This window comes from Mercenaria mercenaria, chromosome 13 (assembly GCF_021730395.1).
Source record: "Mercenaria mercenaria strain notata chromosome 13, MADL_Memer_1, whole genome shotgun sequence".
NCBI lineage: Eukaryota > Metazoa > Mollusca > Bivalvia > Venerida > Veneridae > Mercenaria > Mercenaria mercenaria.
Genome location: NC_069373.1, coordinates 58,861,441 through 58,885,231, shown reverse-complemented (window position 1 = coordinate 58,885,231; position 23,791 = coordinate 58,861,441). Strand labels below are relative to the sequence as shown.

The following is a 23,791-nucleotide window of genomic DNA, read 5'->3' as shown; positions in this document are numbered from 1 at the left end:
CGATCTTAACTGCACAAACTGAAAATGGGACAAATTCTAAAGAACTGGACTGATCTTTACTGATACCAGTATACTATACCAAAATAATGCCAGCAGCTCCTATATAGATGTCAAATTCTACAACTGATAAATGTGAAAATTTGTTTTGCAAATTCTACACTTTTTACTTAAAGGTTACACCTGAAGATAAAGGCATGTGGATACCTTATTATTTACCTTGCTATAGAAAGTGCAAAATTGCTCTGGAAAATGGTTATCAGGGCCACCTATGAGACACCAAGAATAAAGCAGTGCCTCTCGTGTCATTTAATGCCAGAGAGTAATGTCTTCCAATTCTGACATCAGTGTCATATACATACCAACATAATAGGTATTTCAAACCAAATTAAGGTACCGTTAAGTGTAGGGTTGTGGAAACTATGAAATTACCAATACAAGCTTGGGCATAATTGTAAAATGGGTCAATAAACAGCTGAAGTGTGCTCTGGCCATAATGAAGCCCCTATTTTCATACTGTTCCTGATGTCAGTATCACACTAGGTTTTGCCATTATGGTAGGTATTAAGCTGAACATCTTGGTCCCACAACTGTGTAACAGCTTTTCCACATTTTGACAGGGTTATGAGACAAGGAAGATTTATGTTGTCAGTGACCATTTCTGCGTCTGGTTTTACCCACAAAAAAGCATATAATATAATAGCTCTGCATCTTCAATCAAAGGCAGAGGGATATCCATAATTTAGCATAATCCATGTACAGCCCTTCTAGCAACTACTTTTGTTTAGAGAGCTACATAATGGGAGGACCAACACTTAACAACAGTGCAGGTATGGTAACTCTGCAAAGGTTACCTGTGTTGAATGACTGGATTCAACATCAAAATCACTTACCAGCCATAATGCTGGAGAGGGTGGAGGTATGTAATGTGAAAAAGAACAACTCTGCTTTATATATCAATTTTATTTAAAAGTTGAAAATATATGGGTGCATTTTTTGTATCTACATTGTAAAAAAATATTGGATATGTTTTAAAATTATATCACCGGCTGACTTAACAGACAGTATGTGTAAATAAAAAATTTGTTTTAACAAGAGATAACATGTAAGTTTTCTGTCTTAAATCAACCATAAGTTTTCATTCTACATGGATTTCAGTAATGTTAACAGCTTTGAGTATTTCTTAAAGAACAACTGTACAGTGTCATTCAATACACAATGCAACATTAGCTGTAAAGTAAATTGCTCACATATTCAAGCAATTACTCTTAAATTACACAACTTTATTTTCTAATCATGCTTTCACTTTATTCATGATGCTATGAAATAAACATTTAATTCGAACTCGTATTGTGGGAGACTAATTTTCTTGGATCATGTTGATGTGTCAAAATTAAATCGCAATGAACAATACCTTGGTAAATGGAAAACAACAATTTTATCCCCACATAATACAGGACTGGTGGCCTTATTGAACAAAAACAAGTCATGCCTATGATATTAAAAGATTTCACAGTAGTTGCATTGTTCACTGAACAACCCTCATCACTTACTAGGTCCAGAACCATACAGAACAAAAGTACTGGTACAATATTTTCACAACCAATAATATACAATAGCTAAAACATATTCCTGGTAAACAGAGACAGTATGAATAGCACCTTCACACACTAAAAGGTCAACTTGTTCACAATTTAGAGGGGTTTTAAGGAGTTTCTTTTTGTGAAATTACCCTTAGGCTTAAATTTCCTGGCATATGACTTTTGGCAAAATATCTTCAAAAAGTATTAATGTTTCCGAAGAGCTGAAATATCAGCGAAACTTTAAAAAGATAAACAAAATACTACAGGACTATTTCGAACTACTGAATACAAGTTTTCACTACTTTGTTATTTCTCAAGGTTAGATAGACACTTTATTTTTAACTGTGTTGAATTGCAAAATTGTGAACGAGAAGCTTAAACATTTGCCTTAACAAAACACTTCCTATACTCTGGGTTAAAATTCACTAACATCAAAAGTCTGAAATTTAAATCTAAAAACACCAAATATTCAATCTGCCATAACTTTGTTGTCACTTTTTTTGTTTTGCTGAAACTTTTCTGTTTGTTGTTGTCGTAGAAGGCACTTTTATCAAAGTTTCGTTACAATATGAGCATATGTAACAACGACCAAGCACATGTAACAATGACCTAGCAGAACGAAAATTGCACGTCTAAATTTCAAACATTAAAATGGGCCCAGTATTTGAGACCAGTGCAAACTAAGTTTTGACTACAATGATGGCTGTCTAGTTATTCAGCTGTTCCTTACATGAAATTTAATCTTTTACACAACACAAAAATCATTTATCTTATGCTGACGGATTAAATGGATTAGAGCGATTTCCTTACAGACAGTGAGTTTTTTAAATTACATACTGTAAAATCATTAATATTCATGGGGGATTAATTTTCGTGCTTCAGACAATCCACGAAATTTAATCCCAACGAACAAGTGAAATTCCCATTCATTTTATGTTCAGAAGTTGAAATCCACAAATTCATATCCCCACAAAATTGCCATTCTGACAAAAACCACAAAATTTCATGCCCACGAAATTAAATGATTTTACAGTAACATAATGTGATATAAAAACTTGAAAAAGTGACATACAAATAAATTACATTTATAATATTATTGCTACTGCATAATAAGAATAATGTAAAAGTGAACGTATATTTACAATGATACAAGAATTACATTCTATGTAAGCACATAACTATGATATGATATATACAAAGCAGAAAAAAGCATTTCAAATGCAGAAAAAGGAAAATGAACTTTAAATTAAATTAAGATACGCATTTAATTTGTACATCCCCCTCGTAAAACAGTATAGTAACACATCTATTGTGTTGCTAAATTACCATCTTTAATTCTTTACGATTTATTTTCAAATTTTTCCCTGTGATAGGTGAAAAGATAACTTGATGTCATATATAAACTACTAAGCAACCCGATGGGGTCACAACCACACCTCACATGTCACCAGTTCCAGAGTTTCCAGAAAGCAGACTGGAAAGTTATTTCAGGTAGATTTCATCTCCAGCGAGCTAAAATAAATACTAACTGATGATAAAAGAAATAGAGGTACTATATTGAGTGTATGTATCTGTTTGTTCGCTCTGGGTTTAATGCCATTTTTCAGGAGTATTTCAGTTATGTAATGGCAGGTAGTTACCCTAACCAGTGTTCCTGGATTCTGTACCAGTGCAAACCTGTTCTCTGTAAGTAACTGCCAACTTCCCAACATGAATCAGAGGTGGAGGACGAATGATATCAGGCATGATATCTTTTATCAAATCGTCACAGCACTCGAACTCACGACCCCGCGATCCGTAGATCTGCACTCTCCCTATCGAGCTAAGCGGGCCGGCTGTATATACCTGTACTGTGTATGTACCTGTCTTTATAAAGTTTGGTGACCACGCACAGATAAATATGTCGTGTTACTGCATGGAAACTCCTTTCAGACCTTGATTTTTGACCTAATGACCCAAGAAAGACCAAGGTTTATCTCCATTCATAAGCTATAAAGAAACAGAATTAATCTGAAGACAATAAACTAGAACCCCGTTCAGTTATTGGATAGAAACCATTATCTACCTTAGACCTTTGATCTTACTAATTAGTTCATACTGGTGTATTTGAACTAGACTGTGATGAAAACTTCGAAGTTTTTTTTAACTCACTTGAGAGAAACCAGTACTTGTGTCACACAAGATGTGGTCATGAGCCATCGGGCTTGAACCCATGACCTCTCGGTTCAAACACTGACACATTAACCACTAGTAATAACAATCTAAAGAATGATGGAAAACATGTGATTTTAAATGATCTATCAATAAATACACATTTGTAAAACTGTTCACTTTTTGCAAAGTGACATTAATAAGACTTAGTGTTTTTTACAAATTTAAAAAAAAAACACTTCTATACTACAAATTATGGCACCTGAAAAAATGTAAACTAGAACACTTTACTTTAGCACATAAATGAGACGGAAGTACAAAAAATATTTACTTAATCACACATTACAGGACTTGAGAGGACAAAAAAACTAAAAAGTACATCTAGTACGATGAACCACTGCAAATACAAAGTAAAAAGAGATTTCTTATTCTTGTAAAATACATCTGCTATGGACTTAAAAACAAGTTTTTGTGTTTTTTGTTATGAACAAAAGATACCCTGATCTTGCTTTTGTGGCAGAGACAGATACAAAAATAAGCAATGAAACTGATGGTATGTAATTCAAAAATATGTAAAAATGTCTCTACACTTATCACAATATGTACATTTACTCTGTGAATACTTAGAAATATAATTATGATTTCTTTATACACAAAATAATATGTTTGATTTCTTTAAACGGACTGGACTCCAGATTTGCAAATTCTTTTATAAGGATTTCTTTGTAAAAAGCAGAGCTAACTTAACTGCAAATTCGTAGATAAGGATTTCTTCATAAAGGGAATACCTAACTTAACAGCAAATACTTTGACAAGGATTTCTTCAGAAAGAGAAGAGCTAATTTAACAGCAAATTCTTTGATTAGGATTTCTTCAGAAAAAGAAGAGCTAACTTGACAGCAAATTCTTTGATAAGGATTTTTTCAGAAAAAGAAGAGCTTACTTAACTGCAATTTTTTGTTTTGAAGTTCAGTGCAAATGAAAAGTATATTTCATATTTAGTGAAAAATATAAAATCTGTGAAATTACAATAGTAATATTTCAATTATTAACTGTAAAAAAAAAAAAACAACATAATAAATACATATGCTGATGTTGAATATAAATCATGTTCAGAATGAAGGATTACACAGTCTGTTTGAACACTTGTTCAGTTTAGTGCAGCGCCGAGATTCTTTTAGTAAACAAAGAACAGCAAATTTAAAACAAGGACACACATGTGTATTTATAACAGTTCACGAAACATTTAAATCATAAGTACAAATCAAGACTAGTATCAACTATAAATCAAAAATATTACACTGAATCTCCAGTTTAAACTTAGTATACAAAAAAGTGGTAACTAACAATAAAAAAAGAAAAAGAAATTGTAAACATATATAAATGATAAAAAAAAGACTTCCAGTAAATCTTGGATTTACACAATGTTGAGTAGAGACTCCTATGGCAACAGAATGAGATTTTGTGTCCTAAAAATTATTTCACAAAATGTAAACAGGCAAGAAAATTCACTAATTAATTCTTACATCCCCACAAATATTACCAGACTAGTGAAGAATTTAACACTTCTTTAACACTTATTTAACAAAATTCTAAATTTCTATGTAAATGTTTTTGCAAAAGTAACAAGTATTATATAAACTGAGTACTTCAACATAATTTTAGATAATATCGCATATGTAAAGTAAGTACGCAGACCTGTTAGATTGCTACTGCAGTGCAGTCATCATGTATGAAAAGTTGCTATGTACATTTCATGCATTTTGGATTTTACCTTTGTACACAAAAATAGAAATGTCTACATATTACACAAAAGCAGCATTAACAATTTCAGGATATATGAATACTGGGAATATTATGTCTGTTTGCTATAATATATTTATATAGTTTATGTTTTAGACAACATCATAAAAACAACTTGCGTTTTCCTTTTAATTTTCTTCTTTCTTACAAAAATAAAATTTTAACTTGCTGGTAAGTATGCTTCAAGCTTTTGTAGAGCTTTTTGTAAATATGATTCACATCTTTATAAAATTTCATTTACAAAAGTTCAGCTATAAAAATGCAGAACTTTGAAGCCAAATTCAAAACTTCAAGCTGATAGTTTTCATGCATATTGGCTTAGAATCTAGTTCCCTGTTGTTATATTCATCAAATTATTGTTAAGTCTATTTAATAGATGTTCATTCATCAGTGAAGAGATGTTACACGTTAGACCTGAGCATATTAAATTATGGAGAACATACTCTAGATAAGGATGAGCATGAGCAATGCTGTAATCATGACAATAACACATGACGTTGCGGAATGTGCAGAATCCATCATGTCATGTGACACAAATGTCACATTTGTTGTTGTTGGATCCACGCTCACCTGTGTTACCCGGCCCCCTGAAAAAAAAACAATATTCACATAACTTACGGGATCAAAATTCACCTATATTATTCTAGTGCGGACCAGAAACTCAGATATTCTATTTCTGGCCTAACAGTCATAGAGAACAAACATCAAGCATGGGGAAGAACTCCTATCAGAATTTTAAATAAGCTGGGCAAGCAGAATAACTCAAACTTCCTTAATTAAGAAAAACAACTCAAAGAAATTTAACTGCTATGTTGGAAAACTTACTGGTATATGTAAAAAGTGTTTCTGGTGAGCTCATTTTTCCATCTCCACCAACACTGTATCCCAACACTCTCAGATGGTACAGGTACCCAGCCTGTATCTGATAGATTGTACCCTCTGTGTTCTTCCCAATTGAAATGTCTGTTGCATTCCTGATGTCCTCTGTATCCCTCCAGTATCGAATCTGTCAATATTTAATGAATAGACTTATTGTTAACATTTTCTCCTGAATTTGTTGCAACTAATAATCTTTCCTATACTAAGCTTGTTGCAGACAATAACCTTTCCTGATGATTTTATGATAACCTTTCCTAAGTTGCATATTGTTGCAGAAAAAAAAACCTTTCTTTAAGTTCTGTTTGATGCATAAGATAATCTTTCCTAAAATTTGGTTTGCTGCAAACAATAACCAATCCTTGAGTTATGTTTGCTGCAGACAATAACTAATCCTTATGTTTGCTGCAGGTGACTGAGAATGTCTGTTGCAGACAATAACCAATCCCTGAGTTATGTTTGCTGCAGACATTAACCAATCTTTATGTTTGCTGCAGATGACTGAGAATGTCTGTTGCAGACTATAACCAATTCCTGAGTTATGTTTGCTGCAGACATTAACCAATCTTTATGTTTGCTGCAGATGACTAAGAATGTCTGTTGCAGACAATAACCAATCCCTGAGTTATGTTTGCTGAAGACATTAACCAATCTTTATGTTTGCTGCAGACATTAACCAATCTTTATGTTTGCTGCAAACATTAACCAATCTTTATGTTTGCTGCAGATGACTGAGAATGTCTGTTGCAGACAATAACCAATCCCTGAATTATGTTTGCTGCAGACATTAACCAATCTTTATGTTTGCTGGAGATGACTGAGAATGTCTGTTGCAGACAATAACCAATCCCTGAGTTATGTTTGCTGCAGACATTAACCAATCTTTAAGTTTGCTGCAGATGACTGAGAATGTCTGTTGCAGACAATAACCAATCCCTGAGTTATGTTTGCTGCAGACATTAACCAATCTTTATGTTTGCTGGAGATGATTGAGAATGTCTGTTGCAGACAATAACCAATCCCTGAGTTATGTTTGCTGCAGACATTAACCAATCTTTAAGTTTGCTGCAGATGACTGAGAATGTCTGTTGCAGACAATAACCAATCCCCGAGTTATGTTTGCTGCAGACATTAATCAATCTTTATGTTTGCTGGAGATGATTGAGAATGTCTGTTGCAGACAATAACCAATCCCTGAGTTATGTTTGCTGCAGACATTAACCAATCTTTAAGTTTGCTGCAGATGACTGAGAATGTCTGTTGCAGACAATAACCAATCCCTGAGTTATGTTTGCTGCAGACATTAACCAATCTTTAAGTTTGCTGCAGATGACTGAGAATGTCTGTTGCAGACAATAACCAATCCCCGAGTTATGTTTGCTGCAGACATTAACCAATCTTTATGTTTGCTGCAGACATTAACCAATCTTTAAGTTTGCTGCAGATGACTGAGAATGTCTGTTGCAGACAATAACCAATCCCTGAGTTATGTTTGCTGCAGACATTAACCAATCTTTATGTTTGCTGGAGATGATTGAGAATGTCTGTTGCAGACAATAACCAATCCCTGAGTTTATGTTTGCTGCAGACATTAACCAATCTTTAAGTTTGCTGCAGATGACTGAGAATGTCTGTTGCAGACAATAACCAATCCCTGAGTTATGTTTGCTGCAGACATTAACCAATCTTTATGTTTGCTGGAGATGATTGAGAATGTCTGTTGCAGACAATAACCAATCCCTGAGTTATGTTTGCTGCAGACATTAACCAATCTTTAAGTTTGCTGCAGATGACAGAGAATGTCTGTTGCAGACAATAACCAATCCCTGAGTTATGTTTGCTGCAGACATTAACCAATCTTTAAGTTTGCTGCAGATGACTGAGAATGTCTGTTGCAGACAATAACCAATCCCCGAGTTATGTTTGCTGCAGACATTAACCAATCTTTAAGTTTGCTGCAGATGACTGAGAATGTCTGTTGCAGACAATAACCAATCCCCGAGTTATGTTTGCTGCAGACATTAACAAATCTTTAAGTTTGCTGCAGATGACTGAGAATGTCTGTTGCAGACAATAACCAATCCCCGAGTTATGTTTGCTGCAGACATTAACCAATCTTTAAGTTTGCTGCAGATGACTGAGAATGTCTGTTGCAGACAATAACCAATCCCTGAGTTATGTTTGCTGCAGACATTAACCAATCTTTAAGTTTGCTGCAGATGATTGAGAATGTCTGTTGCAGACAATAACCAATCCCCGAGTTATGTTTGCTGCAGACATTAACCAATCTTTAAGTTTGCTGCAGATGACTGAGAATGTCTGTTGCAGGGCAATAACCAATCCCCGAGTTATGTTTGCTGCAGACATTAACCAATCTTTAAGTTTGCTGCAGATGATTGAGATTGTCTGTTGCAGACAATAACCAATCCCCGAGTTTGTTTGCTGCAGACATTAAAACCCAAACTTTAAGTTTGCTGCAGATGACTGAGAATGTCTGTTGCAGACAATAACCAATCCCCGAGTTATTGTTTGCTGCAGACATTAACCAATCTTTAGTTTGCTGCAGATGACTGAGAATGTCTGTTGCAGACAATAACCAATCCCGAGTTATGTTTGCTGCAGACATTAACCAATCTTTAAGTTTGCTGCAGATGACTGAGAATGTCTGTTGCAGACAATAACCAATCCCCGAGTTATGTTTGCTGCAGACATTAACCAATCTTTAAGTTTGCTGCAGATGATTGAGAATGTCTGTTGCAGACAATAACCAATCCCCGAGTTATGTTTGCTGCAGACATTAACCAATCTTTATGTTTGCTGCAGATGACTGAGAATGTCTGTTGCAGACAATAACCAATCCCTGAGTTATGTTTGCTGCAGACATTAACCAATCTTTATGTTTGCTGCGCATGTTAATCTTTCCAAAAGTTGTGTTTACTGCAGAGGATAATACCTCCCTTAAGTTATGTTTAAGATCTTCTGATTTCCTTCAGTAATATCTGTTTCAAGCCATAATCTTTCCTGAAGTTACGTTTGTTTCAAACTATAATGTGATATTTTTGTGGGATTATGTGATAACACTTTGAACACACTGTACTGCCCTTGCCTTTCCATTCATCTTTTATTCAGAAAAATGTAACAATGAATATTTCACTGTAACTGCTATGCATTTAGAGATGTCCAATGTAACAAAGTAAGTAACATTATTTATTCAGAAATGTCCGATGACATCATTTGGTCTGACTGCCAGGTATGTAAACTTGCAAACAGAGCTCAGGTTCTTTTTTTTTCTTTTGTTAAATATTAGAAAGAGCCTTACCTTATAACCTAAAAGTGGTTCTTCATCTACAGTTGTAGATACACCTCGGAACCTTACAACCACAGAATTCTCCTCATACGGAAACACTCTGATGTGAACTGGATAGTTCCGAGGGGCTGTAAAAAGTCACCAGAAAACTTATTCAAATATTTATTAAAACTAGTTTGCTTTTTTATCCTTTTCAAAAAATATGGTTTAATTCTTAAATTAAGAAGAAGTCTTAGAAGTCGCATTAAGAACAGAACAAAGGACTTATGGTTTAAGACTTTAAGCAGGAAAAATAACTAAACCCAATCAATGTGCTCTTTAATATAATAAAACATGAAAAAATCTTATCAAATGTGAGTAAAGTTTGAATGGGCATTCCATAAAATGAAAGTGTACCAAAAACAAAAACTGAAATGCTACACAATCAAGCAAAAAAGAAAGCGAAATGAAGAAGCTGAACAAGAAGATGGCAACACTGTATGACACTATGTCATAAAAAGGGGTAAAATAAAACAAGAGGGCCAAGATGGCCCTAGGTCGCTCACCTAAGAAACACACCATAACAGTGTAAAACATGTTTGACCTAGTGATTTCATGGAAACAAATATTCTGACCAATTTTCATTAAGATTGGACCAAAAAATTGGTCTCTTGCGATAAAAAACAAGCATTTTCTTAGATATGACCTAGTTTTTGACCCTAGATGACCCATGTTCAAACTCGACCTAGATTTTATCAAGGCAATCATTCTGACCAAAATTCATAAAGATCAATTGAAAAATACAGCCTCTATCACATACACAAGTTTTTTCTTTGATTTGACCAAGTGACCTAGTTTTTGACCTCAGATGACCCATATTCAAATTCGACCTAGATTTCATTAAGGCAATCATCCTGACCAAATTTCATAAAAATCAATTGAAAAAAACAGTCTCTATCGCATACACAAGATTTTTCTTTAATTTGACCTAGTGACCTAGTTTTTGACCTCAGATAACCCATATTCAAATTCGACCTAGATTTCATCAAGGCAATCACTCTGACCAAATTTCATGAAGATCAATTGAAAACTACATCCTCTATTGCATACACAATGTTTTTCTTCGATTTGACCTAGTGACCTAGTTTTTGACCCAAGATGACCCATTTTCGAACTCGGCCTAGATTTTATCAAGGCAATCATTCTGACCAAAATTCATAAAGATCAGTTGAAAAATACAGCCTCTATCGCATACACAAGGTTTTTCCTTGATTTGACCTAGTGACCTAGTTTTTGACCCCAGATGACCCATTTTCGAACTCGGCCTAGATTTCATCAAGGTAATCACTCTGACCAAAATTCATGAAGATCAATTGAAAAATACCGCCTCTATCGCATACACAAGGTTTTTCTTTGATTTGACCTAGTGACCTAGTTTTTGACCCGAGATGACCCATTTTCGAACTCGGCCTAGATTTCATCAAGGCAATCATTCTGACCAATATTCATGAAGATCAATTGAAAAGTACAGCCTCTATCGCATACACAAGGTTTTTCTTTGATTTGACCTAGTGACCTAGTTTTTAACCCGAGATGACCCATTTTCGAACTCGGCCTAGATTTCATCAAGATTATCATTCTGACCAATATTCATGAAGAATAATTGAAAAATACAGCCTCTATCGCATACACAAGGTTTTTCCTTGATTTGACCTAGTGACCTAGTTTTTGACCCGAGATGACCCATTTTCGAACTCGGCCTAGATTTCATCAAGGCAATCATTCTGACCAATATTCATGAAGATCAGTTGAAAAATACAGCCTCTATCGCATACACAAGGTTTTTCTTTGATTTGACCTAGTGACCTAGTTTTTGACCCGAGATGACCCATTTTCGAACTCGGCCTAGATTTCATCAAGGTTATCATTCTGACCAAAATTCGTGAAGATCAATTGAAAAATACAGCCTCTATCGCATACACAAGGTTTTTCTTTGATTTGACCTAGTGACCTAGTTTTTGACCCGAGATGACTCATTTTCGAACTCGGCCTAGATTTCATCAAGGTAATCATTCTGACCAAGTTTCATGAAGATCAGTTGAAAAATACAGCCTCTATCGCATACACAAGCTAAATGTTGACAGACAGACGACAGACAGACGACAGACGACAGACAGACGACAGACGCCGGACATCCAGCGATCAGAAAAACTCACCTGAGCATTGCTCAGGTGAGCTAAAAAAGACATGAACTTACATCAGATTATTATATAAAAGAAATTAAAAATCTTAAAAATCTGAAGTTCTATGCCATCAAGCCAGCATGGAAAAAAGAAAGAAGCTAAAATATCTGTACCCATAATGTTAAAAATAGAATAAACACAAACCAATAATCAAGTGTGAAACCTGTATATGTAAAAGCATTAGGATTAGCATATGCAGTATAAGAAAAGCTGGATATATCTGTAAACTTAAAAATCTGCTTGCTGTAGTTTATGCCTCCAGAATTATCACATTTAGAGTTGAACTGGCTTTAGGGTCACCAGAATTAAGCATCCACTTCCCTTATGCAGCCAGTCAACTAACTCCCCAAATTTACATTTTGTTCTAATGTCAACTTATCTTAAGCAACCACTTGTCTTAAGCAGTCAGATTACATTACCCCACTTCCTGGTTGTTTAACACAAGTTTGACTGTATTTTAAAAATACAACACTGCAGTTTGTCTGAAAAACTGTGCTTCAGACATAATATATTTATAAACATATTGAAACATGCCTTCAGAAAAGTCTGGGAAATACAATGACAAATATATCCAACTTTGCAAGCCAAAGCACCACACTACATGTAAAGCGATATACATATACACAGTGCATTCATCAAACCTGATTTGTCCGTTTTCTGGTGAGCCACTTCACTTTTAAGTCCATTGCCAGCATTGTTAAATACTGTAACAGTGACTGTGTACCAGGTGTTATTTCTGAGCCCTATAATCATTCCCTGGTTGATATTCCCATAAAAGATCGCTTGTTTGTTATCAATACGATTTTCTAAGTTTTGTACAGTTTGCGTGTTTCGTGTACTGTTTGGTGGCATCAGCCAGTAATCGATCTAAAAATTAAAACAGTAAATCGACATCAGTATGTGCATAAACTTGTACAAATTTTTTGTTTTCGAAGTGCTTACCGGCCTTGTCGGTTGACTGGTGAAACACCTCACTCTTCAGTCCGTTACCGGCATTATTAAACACGTTAACCGACATCGTGTACCATGTATCTGGTTTCAGTCCAATTATCATTCCATGATCAACATTGCCGTATAATACTGCTTGAAGTGCGTTGTCACGATTTTTGATGTAATCCTGTGAAGTTTGTGAATTTTGTGCACTATCTCCCGACATCAGCCAGTAGTCAATCTAAAGGCAAAGGTGATTAAGCAAGAAACCAGCGGATATACAGAGAAATCTCTTGTAATAAACTGATGTCTTCATGATATACTAGAAGCTTGATTGCCAAATAAAAGTGCTCTCCCAACCTCCCTTATATAACAAGAGCTGTCCGCAAGACAGCCAATGCTCGACTATTCGAAATATTGTCCCAGAAGCAGGAAAATATTACCCAAAATGTTAAAAACATCTAAAGAGTTTTAAGTTCAAAAGGGGATATAATTTGACCAAAATGCATGTCAGAGTTATGGGACTTGATGCTATCAACTAGTTTTATAACCCCAAAAGCACATGTGAAGTTTCAATTTAATATCTGCATTTCTTCTGCAGATAGTAACTTGCAAGCGAAACTTGAACCAGAAATTTCTAAGTCCAAAAGGGGGCATAATTTGCCCAAAATACATGTCAGAGTTATGGGACTTGATCCAGTGAGGTTGGTAATTGATCTAGAAAAAGAAAAAATAAGTTTCAAATCTATATGCCTTTAAGTAATAGCTGTATGTACTTGCATGCAAAACTTTAACCAGGATTTTCTTAGTCCAAAGGGGGCATAATTTGGCCAAAATGCAGATCAGAGTTATGGGACTTGATGCTATCAACTAGTTTTACAACACCAAAGACACATGTGAAGTTTCAATTCAATATCTGCATTAGTTTTGGAGATAGTAACTTGCATGTAAAACTTTAACCAGAATTTTCTAAGTCCAAAATGGGGCATAATTTGCTAAAAATACATGTCAGAGTTATGGGACTTGACCCAGTGTGGTTGATAACTGATCTAGAAAAAGAAAAAATAAGCTTCAAATCTATATGCCTTTTAGTAATAGCTGTATGTACTTGCACGCAAAACTTTAACCAGGGTTTTCTAAGTCCAAAAGGGGGCATAATTTGGAAGTTTCAAAGCTATATGCCTTTAAATGATAGCTGTATGTACTTGCATGCAAAACTTTAACCAAGGTGTGGACCTGACACAGACGCCAGGGTGAGTAGAATAGCTAGACTATTCTTTGAATAGTCGAGCTAAAAATACATCTGTTTATCTGCAAAGGGGTAACTTTTAATATAGGGTAACAACTGTAAGAAATAATTATTCCCTGAAAAAAACATACGCATACCAAGTGTGATTACTGCAGGTTACAGAATTGCCTCAGTTTTCAAAAAATACTGTAAGTTAGTAACAGTTGCTTTTATTATATTGTTGGCATTAACTTAGGAAATTTCAAAAATGGCCCATTATAGATTTCCTTCACACTCAGTAAGCGCTTATAATGAGTTCTCTTGAGGACACTCCATTTTTTAGACTGCAGGCTCCTTATGTAGAGGCGAGTATCTTATTTTTCAATAAAAATACGTACATTCTAGTCAACACTGAATCTCTCACATCATGTCTTATAGCACAGGAGCCTGAAATTCTATCTATAATGCTCCAAAATGGCTAAATATGAAAATGACCCCTCATATATATATAAAAAAAGATCAATCTTTTTTTATATGTATAGGAGGGGTCATTTTTATATTTAGCCATTTTGGAGCATTACAGATAGAATTTCAGGCTCCTGTGCTTATAGCGAGCTCGAAGAGCAGGCCCAAAGGGCCTGCTCGAGAATCGAGCTTTACAGTAACGCAAGTATACTTCCACACTTGGTGATGGATTTGAAAAGTTTCGTCGGAAGTTCTTAAAAAGCGCACCCTAACGGATAGGTGCTCACAGGAAGTACTTCTTTCCAGAGTGAATACAGAACTTCATTCAATTGCTAAAAAATATTCATCACTCAACAGTAATGAAAGAATGCTTTCCAGTTGTTTGAAAAAAATATTATTTTCATTTAAAAGATCAAGCATCGGCCAGAAAATGGAAAAAATGTCATTAATAAGCAGAAAGAAACGGGAACGCGGTGATGACGTCACCGTGACACCGGTTTCCCATAATTTTTGCAACGTATGATATTCACTGTTACAGGTATGGTGTCACTAAATGTAGACTTTTTCAACTGAATGGGTTCTCCTGAATTCTTGTGAGTAGGGAATAGTTTCTTTGTGACAAATAAATGATGCATAATATTTTTAGCTAAATCCGATTTCTTTGAGCTCGCTTTGAGGCTTTGCCTTATTTCATATTAATTCTGTAAACTTCTGAATCTTTATGTTACTATCTGTACAAACCAACTGTATAAACTTGCATCTTTATGTATCAAAATATATTAATGCCTTACCTTGAATCCTTTCAGTTCACCTTTCATAAAAGTCCTATCTAGTGGTACAGGGTCCCAGTGTACAATAATGGCTGACTCGTTGAATGGTTCAGCATAAATATTGCTTGGAATTCCTATTGGCACTGTAAAGGAAAGTGGGCATGTGAAGTGTAAACTTTGTAATAACTGTATGACCACATCTACATAGCCAACAATTCCACAACACAAATGTAAAAAGTCAATAGTACTGCAAGGTAATGCTTTTAATATATCATCTTAATCTACACCTACATATATGCCATCATTGTGAAATGGAGGGGTGGGGGGCTAGTGGGGAAGAACTGATATTCATGGATTTAGAGGATATGTTACGAACAAATGAAATGCACCACTGATATTTGTACTTAATTTTTACAATCATAAAATTTATGTCTCCATGCAAAAGTTGTTTTGGCAGATAACATAAAAATTTATGTCAACAAAATTAAATGATTTCCAAGTATACAAATTTTGAAAATCTAAATTTAAACCAACTGATACCTCAAGATTATGATATTGTATAGCAATGGCTTCATAGCCTGCTTAAACTCACTGAATATAAAGGACAGTATATGACATGACCATTTGAGCACCACTGTGCAAAAACCAGTGGTAGAGCTTTGTGAACAGTATGGATCCAGATCAGCCTACACATATATGCAGTCTGATCTGGATCTATAATGTTTGCTTATCAGTTGCAGACATAGACAGAAATTGATAAACAGTATTGATGAAGACATAGGGATAAATGAACAGTATGGAGGTAGGGATAAATGAACAGTATGGACGTAAGGATAAATGAACAGTATGGACGTAAGGATAAATGAACAGTATGGAGGTAAGGATAAATGAACAGTATGGACGCAAGGATAAATGAACAGTATGGAGGTAGGGATAAATGAACAGTATGGACGCAAGGATAAATGAACAGTATGGAGGTAGGGATAAATGAACAGTATGGAGGTAAGGATAAATGAACAGTATGGACGTAAGGATAAATGAACAGTATGGACGCAGGGATAAATGAACAGTATGGAGGTAGGGATAAATGAACAGTATGGAGGTAGGGATAAATGAACAGTATGGACGTAGGGATAAATGAACAGTATGGACGCAAGGATAAATGAACAGTATGGAGGTAGGGATAAATGAACAGTATGGAGGTAGGGATAAATGAACAGTATGGAGGTAGGGATAAATGAACAGTATGGAGGTAGGGATAAATGAACAGTATGGACGTAGGGATAAATGAACAGTATGGACGTAAGGATAAATGAACAGTATGGAGGTAGGGATAAATGAACACTATGGACGTAGGGATAAATGAACAGTATGGACGCAATGATAAATGAACAGTATGGACGTAGGGATAAATGAACAGTATGGACGCAGGGATAAATGAACAGTATGGACGCAAGGATAAATGAACAGTATGGACGTAGGGATAAATGAACAGTATGGACGCAGGGATAAATGAACAGTATGGACGTAGGGATAAATGAACAGTATGGAGGTAGGGATAAATGAACAGTATGGACGTAGGGATAAATGAACAGTATGGAGGTAGGGATAAATGAACAGTATGGAGGTAGGGATAAATGAACAGTATGGGTGTAGGGATAAATGAACAGTATGGACGTAAGGATAAATGAACAGTATGGATGTAGGATAAATGAACAGTATGGACGTAAGGATAAATGAACAGTATGGATGTAGGGATAAATGAACAGTATGGACGCAGGGATAAACGAACAGTATGGACGTAGGGATAAACGAACAGTATGGAGGTAGGGATAAACGAACAGTATGGAGGTAGGGATAAACGAACAGTATGGAGGTAGGGATAAATGAACAGTATGGACGTAGGGATAAACGAACAGTATGGAGGTAGGGATAAATGAACAGTATGGAGGTAGGGATAAATGAACAGTACGGACGTAGGGATAAATGAACAGTACGGACGTAGGGATAAATGAACAGTATGGACGTAGGGATAAATGAACAGTACGGACGTAGGGATAAATGAACAGTACGGACGTAGGGATAAATGAACAGTATGGACGTAGGGATAAATGAACAGTACGGAGGTAGGGATAAATGAACAGTATGGACGTAGGGATAAATGAACAGTACGGAGGTAGGGATAAATGAACAGTATGGACGTAGGGATAAATGAACAGTATGGACGCAAGGATAAATGAACAGTATGGACGCAGGGATAAATGAACAGTATGGAGGTAGGGATAAATGAACAGTATGGACGTAAGGATAAATGAACAGTATGGACCTAGGGATAAATGAACAGTATGGACGTAGGGATAAATGAACAGTATGGACGTAGGGATAAATGAACAGTATGGACGTAGGGATAAATGAACAGTATGGACGTAAGGATAAATGAACAGTATGGACGTAGGGATAAATGAACAGTATGGAGGTAGGGATAAATGAACAGTATGGACGTAAGGATAAATGAACAGTATGGACGTAGGGATAAATGAACAGTTTGGAGGTAGGGATAAATGAACAGTATGGACGTAAGGATAAATGAACAGTATGGACGTAGGGATAAATGAACAGTTTGGAGGTAGGGATAAATGAACAGTATGGACGTAGGGATAAATGAACAGTATGGACTTAGGGATAAATGAACAGTATGGAGGTAGGGATAAATGAACAGTATGGACATGGACATAAGGATAAATGAACAGTATGGAGGTAGGGATAAATGAACAGTATGGACGTAAGGATAAATGAACAGTATCGACTTAGGGATAAATGAACAGTATGGAGGTAGGGATAAATGAACAGTATGGACGCAAGGATAAATGAACAGTATGGACGTAGGGATAAATGAACAGTATGGATGCAGAGATAAATGAACAGTATGGACGCAGGGATAAATGATCAGTATGGACGCAGGGATAAATGAACAGTATGGACGTAGGGATAAATGAACAGTTTGGAGGTAGGGATAAATGAACAGTATGGACGTAGGGATAAATGAACAGTATGGACGTAGGGATAAATGAACAGTATGGACGTAGGGATAAATGAACAGTATGGAGGTAGGGATAAATGAACAGTATGGACGTTAGGATAAATGAACAGTATGGACGTAAGGATAAATGAACAGTATGGAGGTAGGGATAAATGAACAGTATAGACGTAGGGATAAATGAACAGTATGGACGTAGGGATAAATGAACAGTATGGACGTAGGTATAAATGAACAGTATGGACGTAGGGATAAATGAACAGTATGGACGTAAGGATAAATGAACAGTATGGACGTAGGGATAAATGAACAGTTTGGAGGTAGGGATAAATGAACAGTATGGACGTAAGGATAAATGAACAGTATGGACGTAGGGATAAATGAACAGTATGGACGTAAGGATAAATGAACAGTATGGAGGTAGGGATAAATGAACAGTATGGACGTAGGGATAAATGAACAGTATGGAGGTAGGGATAAATGAACAGTATGGACGTAAGGATAAATGAACAGTATGGACGTAAGGATAAATGAACAGTATGGAGGTAGGGATAAATGAACAGTATAGACGTAGGGATAAATGAACAGTATGGACGTAGGGATAAATGAACAGTATGGACGTAGGTATAAATGAACAGTATGGATGTAGGGATAAATGAACAGTATGGAGGTAGGGATAAATGAACAGTATGGACGTAGGGATGAAGGAACAGTTTGGACGTAGGGATGAATGAACAGTATGGACGTAGGGATAAATGAACAGTATGGACATAGGGATGAATGAACAGTATGGACGTAGGGATAAATGAACAATATGGATGTGCACTGATATGGATCTTTGCTGGCCGCAACGCCCTACCAGTTTTCACACAGTGGTGCTCATTTATACTGTAACAAAGCAGTGTTAACATCTATATGCTATCAACTTGTTTTCCACAAAAATTAAGGAAGAAATAGAAATATAGGAGTTTTACTTACTCTCTTCAGCTGAGTACACACTGTCATTCTGTGCTGTAGGTCCGGATCCAAATATATTTACTGGTGTGACCCTGACCTGGTACAGTAGGTAGTAGTTCTCTACCCCAATAACTGCTGATGTTTCACTTGCATTACCAATCACTTCAATCTACAAGACATGTGAATCTAAGCATCAAAAGTGTCTGATTTTATACAGCATAAATTCCAAGAGTGAAATAATGCTCCCCTCCCCCTCCCCTCTGCTATATCACCTAGATCAGACATACAGGAAACCAACCTGTTTTTTATTGGCAGGTACATTTAATCCCCTTCAACTGTAACCTTGAGATTCCTCTAATGCATTATATGCCATTTTTATATGAAACATTTCAGTGCTAAACAGTGTTGAAACAACGTAATTATAAACCCAGTCACAGAAATATGATTAAACATTGTGCTGACGGACTTGTGTGCATAAACAAGTTTTGACCTCTGCCAAATTCTTAACAAGTGAACTTGCTTAAAGTGACACATCGTACAACATCATATAAATGTGACATCATACACAATTTCAGATCATATAACTCTTGTGAAATAACAAAATCTCTGTACTTCCTTTATTTAATGATTCTGTTCACAAATAATTTGCAAGATGTTAGCTTACTAGTTCATAAATACACTTCAAAATACAGTCGTTCCGATGAAAATGATTAAATAGCTCATACTACACACACAATTAAATAAATTCAAAACAGTCATTTTGTCGAACATGAATTTGTGGATCTCTTAACTGAAGATAAAGTTGTTAATTTAGATTTAAAAATACAACATAGATATAAACTATTATTTGTTCTACTTCCCACAAGTCTAGCATTTCCATTGGTTAAATGGTGGTCACATGGTGTCCCCCTATATTTCTGTGAAGGGTCACTGACAAACCCTGTTAGTGATTTGCTTTATCGACCACTTATTTATAGCCTATATAAACATGAAAATCTAGCGACCCTCTCACATGTAGGACTGGTCATCATGTGACCACCTTTTAACCTACGAGAATTGAAGAATGTAATGAGAGGTAAAACAAAAAAATAGTTCCCCATTTAAACATAAATGATTCCACAGTAAAGTAGATTGGGCAACTTTTGCAGTTATTGTTAAGCACGGAGTAAGAATTCTCTCATTATACAAGTGTTTGTGTTTCAGGACATGATACATATCAATATTCATGAATAATTCATTAATATTAGCAAACATAAAAGCACTGAATATTACCCAGTCTATGGTAAAACATTTACCTTGTTCCATTTGATATTGCTTGTTTGTTCCTCGCCTGGTGGGGGCCTCAATCTATACTCAACCTCGTATCCTATACCCCATCCATTATGATCCTCTGGCGGCAATGCCTGGTGAATATAAATACATGATATATAGTGTTTAAGGCTAACTCAAATTATAATCATACCGTATAAGTACTTTTTTCTGCGGGCTTAATATTCTGCGATTTTTTCAAAAATGAGGTGGTATTAAATTTCTGCGTACCTTATTTCTGCGGTATCTTCCTTCTCGCGTTGATGGAATTTATTTCTGCGGTTCTGTATTCACTGATTGTTTCACTGATTTTAATTACACAGGTACTTATGTTGTTGTAATTTTGAGTTATGTTAGCTTCCTGTTTGAACATAAGAGTTGACAGATACTGATGTAACATCGTCATCATCACATGTTAAGTGTTAAATGAAAGGAGAAACAGTCATTTTATGAATACGATCATGCAAAATAGATACAAAAAATGTCTGAATCTATAGATTGCAAACATTCTGTTCATTGTAATGGTATGATATTTTTTGTTAATCACACCTTTTTAAAGTCCAATCAAATAACATTAAACATGACCATCGCTAGACGGGTCGGTTGACAATAGGCAGAAAGGATACAATGAATTGTGTATGTCACATAAATAAAGCAAATTGAAACTGACAGTTGACTGATAAATGGTGAACGAAAATCAAAAGAAAAATCTTTGTTTTATTATGGTTTATTCAGCAGCAAAACAATAATTAAACGGTTCTATTACATTACCGTTACTACTAAATTTTATACTTTCTTCGTCGGCATTCGACAAAAGCCGATAACGGTATCAGACATTGTCTTATACTTAACAAGATTATAATCGGCGTATTACACTATCTCAGGATAAATTTTTCTGCGGATTTTAAATCTGCGGTCTTATTGTCTTCCGCAGAAAACGCAGAAATAAAGTTCCCGCAGAAAAAAGTACTTATAAGGTATCTAAACAAAATTGAACAGAATTTTGTTACTAAAATACTGATCATAACTGTTCTGTGTCCCACACTTAAGATTTGACAGTACTTTTGGTAGTTTTATTTACACCGTCATTAAAAAAAAAGGCCCTGCTAAGAATCACCCCACACTTGGACTATTGTTCCTATTTCTGATCCCTCGAGATCATCAAGATCCTGCGAGATCATCAAGTACATTCCATGATCACTAACCATAGAGTTCTACCAATGCTAAGGAGCAAGGAGAGTATTGCAGTTTACACAACCTCTTAAGAACAGACTTGTCTAAACCAACCATGCAATTACATTGCTTGGTCATGTTCTATGCCTCAAAAGATCTTACTATAGATTTGTTTCATATATACACAAGAAATAACAATGAGAGTGCAGTCAACAGGAGGGAAAGTGTTACATTGTTCTGATATAACTGTACTTACATCCCAGGTCATTCTTAGGGTTCCTACACTACCTCCTCCACCGCCAACATTTTTCGGTGCTTTTGTTGGTTTAGAGCCTGGTATCGTTGTACGCCCTGTAATGGAAACATACATGTACAATCAGAGATAGGCATTAACACCTACTCTACTGTTGCAAAACCGAGTTTTGGAAGCAGTCTGAAATTGTGACCTTGTCATTGGTCCTTTTCAAGACAGCGCTAAGAGACAACCAATCAGATACAGGAGATTCCAGACTGCTGAAAAGTAAATATTTCAAGCGCATAATCCATACTAATATTGTGCATTTTTGTTGTTGTAAATCAAAATAATACACAAAAACTACATTTTCACAAGTCCAAATTAAGAGCTTGTGTTCATAAGTGAAGATATTTTGACCTTGAAGCCGAAACAAACAAATGTTTTAAAATGGTTACATCCAAATTTTATCCGTTTTGTAGTTATGTATCAGAACAAGAGCTGTCAGTGGACAGCGTGCTCGACTATTCTCAGTGCTTGACAGTATAATAACAGCAATGAGTAAAACTTTAACATTACAATAAGCATATTCTAAGTCGAAATGGGGCCATAATTCAGTCAAAATGCTTGACAGAGTTGCCTCCTCCTTTTTACAGACTGGGGTCATGATGGTAAACAAGTATGCAAAATATGAAAGCAATATCTCAATTGACTTTGAAAATAGTTGGGGTGGTACGCAAACTTCAACATTTATTCTAAGTCGAAAAGGGGACATAATTCAGTCAAAATGCTTGACAGAGTTGCCTCCTCCTTTAAACAGACTGGGGTCATGATGGTAAACAAGTGTGCAAAATATGAAAGCAATATCTCAATTGACTTTGAAAATATTTGGGGTGGTACGCAAACTTTAACATTTATTCTAAGTCGAAAAGGAGCCATAATTCAGTCAAAATGCTTGATAGAGTTGCCTCCTTCTTTTTAGCTCACCTGTCACAAAGTGACAAGGTGAGCTTTTGTGATCGCGCGGTGTCCGTCGTCCGTCATGGTCCGTGCGTCCGTAAACTTTTGCTTGTGACCACTCTAGAGGTCACATTTTTCATGGGATCTTTATGAAAGTTGGTCAGAATGTTCATCTTGATGATATCTAGGTCAAGTTCGAAACTGGGTCACGTGCCATCAAAAACTAGGTCAGTAGGTCTAAAAATAGAAAAACCTTGTGACCTCTCTAGAGGCCATATATTTCATAAGATCTTCATGAAAATTAGTCAGAATGTTCACCTTGATGATATCTAGGTCAAGTTCGAAACTGGGTCACGTGGGTTCAAAAACTAGGTCAGTAGGTCTAAAAATAGAAAAACCTTGTGACCTCTCTAGAGGCCATATTTTTCATGAGATCTTCATGAATATTGGTCAGAATGTTTACCTTGATGATATCTAGGTCAAGTTCGAAACTGGGTCACGTAAGGTAAAAAACTAGGTCATTAGGTCTAAAAATAGAAAAACCTTGTGACCTCTCTAGAGGCCATATTTCTCAATGGATCTTCTGAAAATTGGTCAGAATGTTCACCTTGATGATATCTAGGTCAAGTTCGAAACTGGGTCACGTGGGGTTAAAAACTAGGTCAGTAGATCTAAAAATACAAAAACCTTGTCACCTCTCTAGAGGCCATATTTTTCATGAGATCTTCATGAATATTGGTCAGAATGTTCACCTTGATGATATCTAGGTCAAGTTCGAAACTGGGTCATGTG

The 23,791-nt window shown here is 35.7% G+C and overlaps 1 protein-coding gene across 2 annotated transcripts in view; it reads right to left on the bottom strand.

Annotated features, from left to right (window-relative positions):
* Positions 1-944: 944 nt before the first annotated feature.
* The window catches only part of LOC123528499 (contactin-4-like), a 61,764-nt gene continuing 38,917 nt past the window's right edge, over positions 945-23,791 (bottom strand). For both annotated transcript variants that reach the window (XM_045308259.2, XM_053521958.1), the window contains exons 18-25: positions 22,064-22,158; positions 20,622-20,729; positions 19,348-19,495; positions 15,354-15,475; positions 12,581-12,806; positions 9,730-9,845; positions 6,360-6,540; positions 945-6,121 (exon numbers count right to left, since the gene is read on the bottom strand). In XM_045308259.2, coding sequence (XP_045164194.2) covers positions 5,979-6,121; positions 6,360-6,540; positions 9,730-9,845; positions 12,581-12,806; positions 15,354-15,475; positions 19,348-19,495; positions 20,622-20,729; positions 22,064-22,158 — 1,139 coding nt within the window. In that variant the 3' untranslated portion in view covers positions 945-5,978. The remainder of the gene's footprint in view (positions 6,122-6,359; positions 6,541-9,729; positions 9,846-12,580; positions 12,807-15,353; positions 15,476-19,347; positions 19,496-20,621; positions 20,730-22,063; positions 22,159-23,791) is intronic.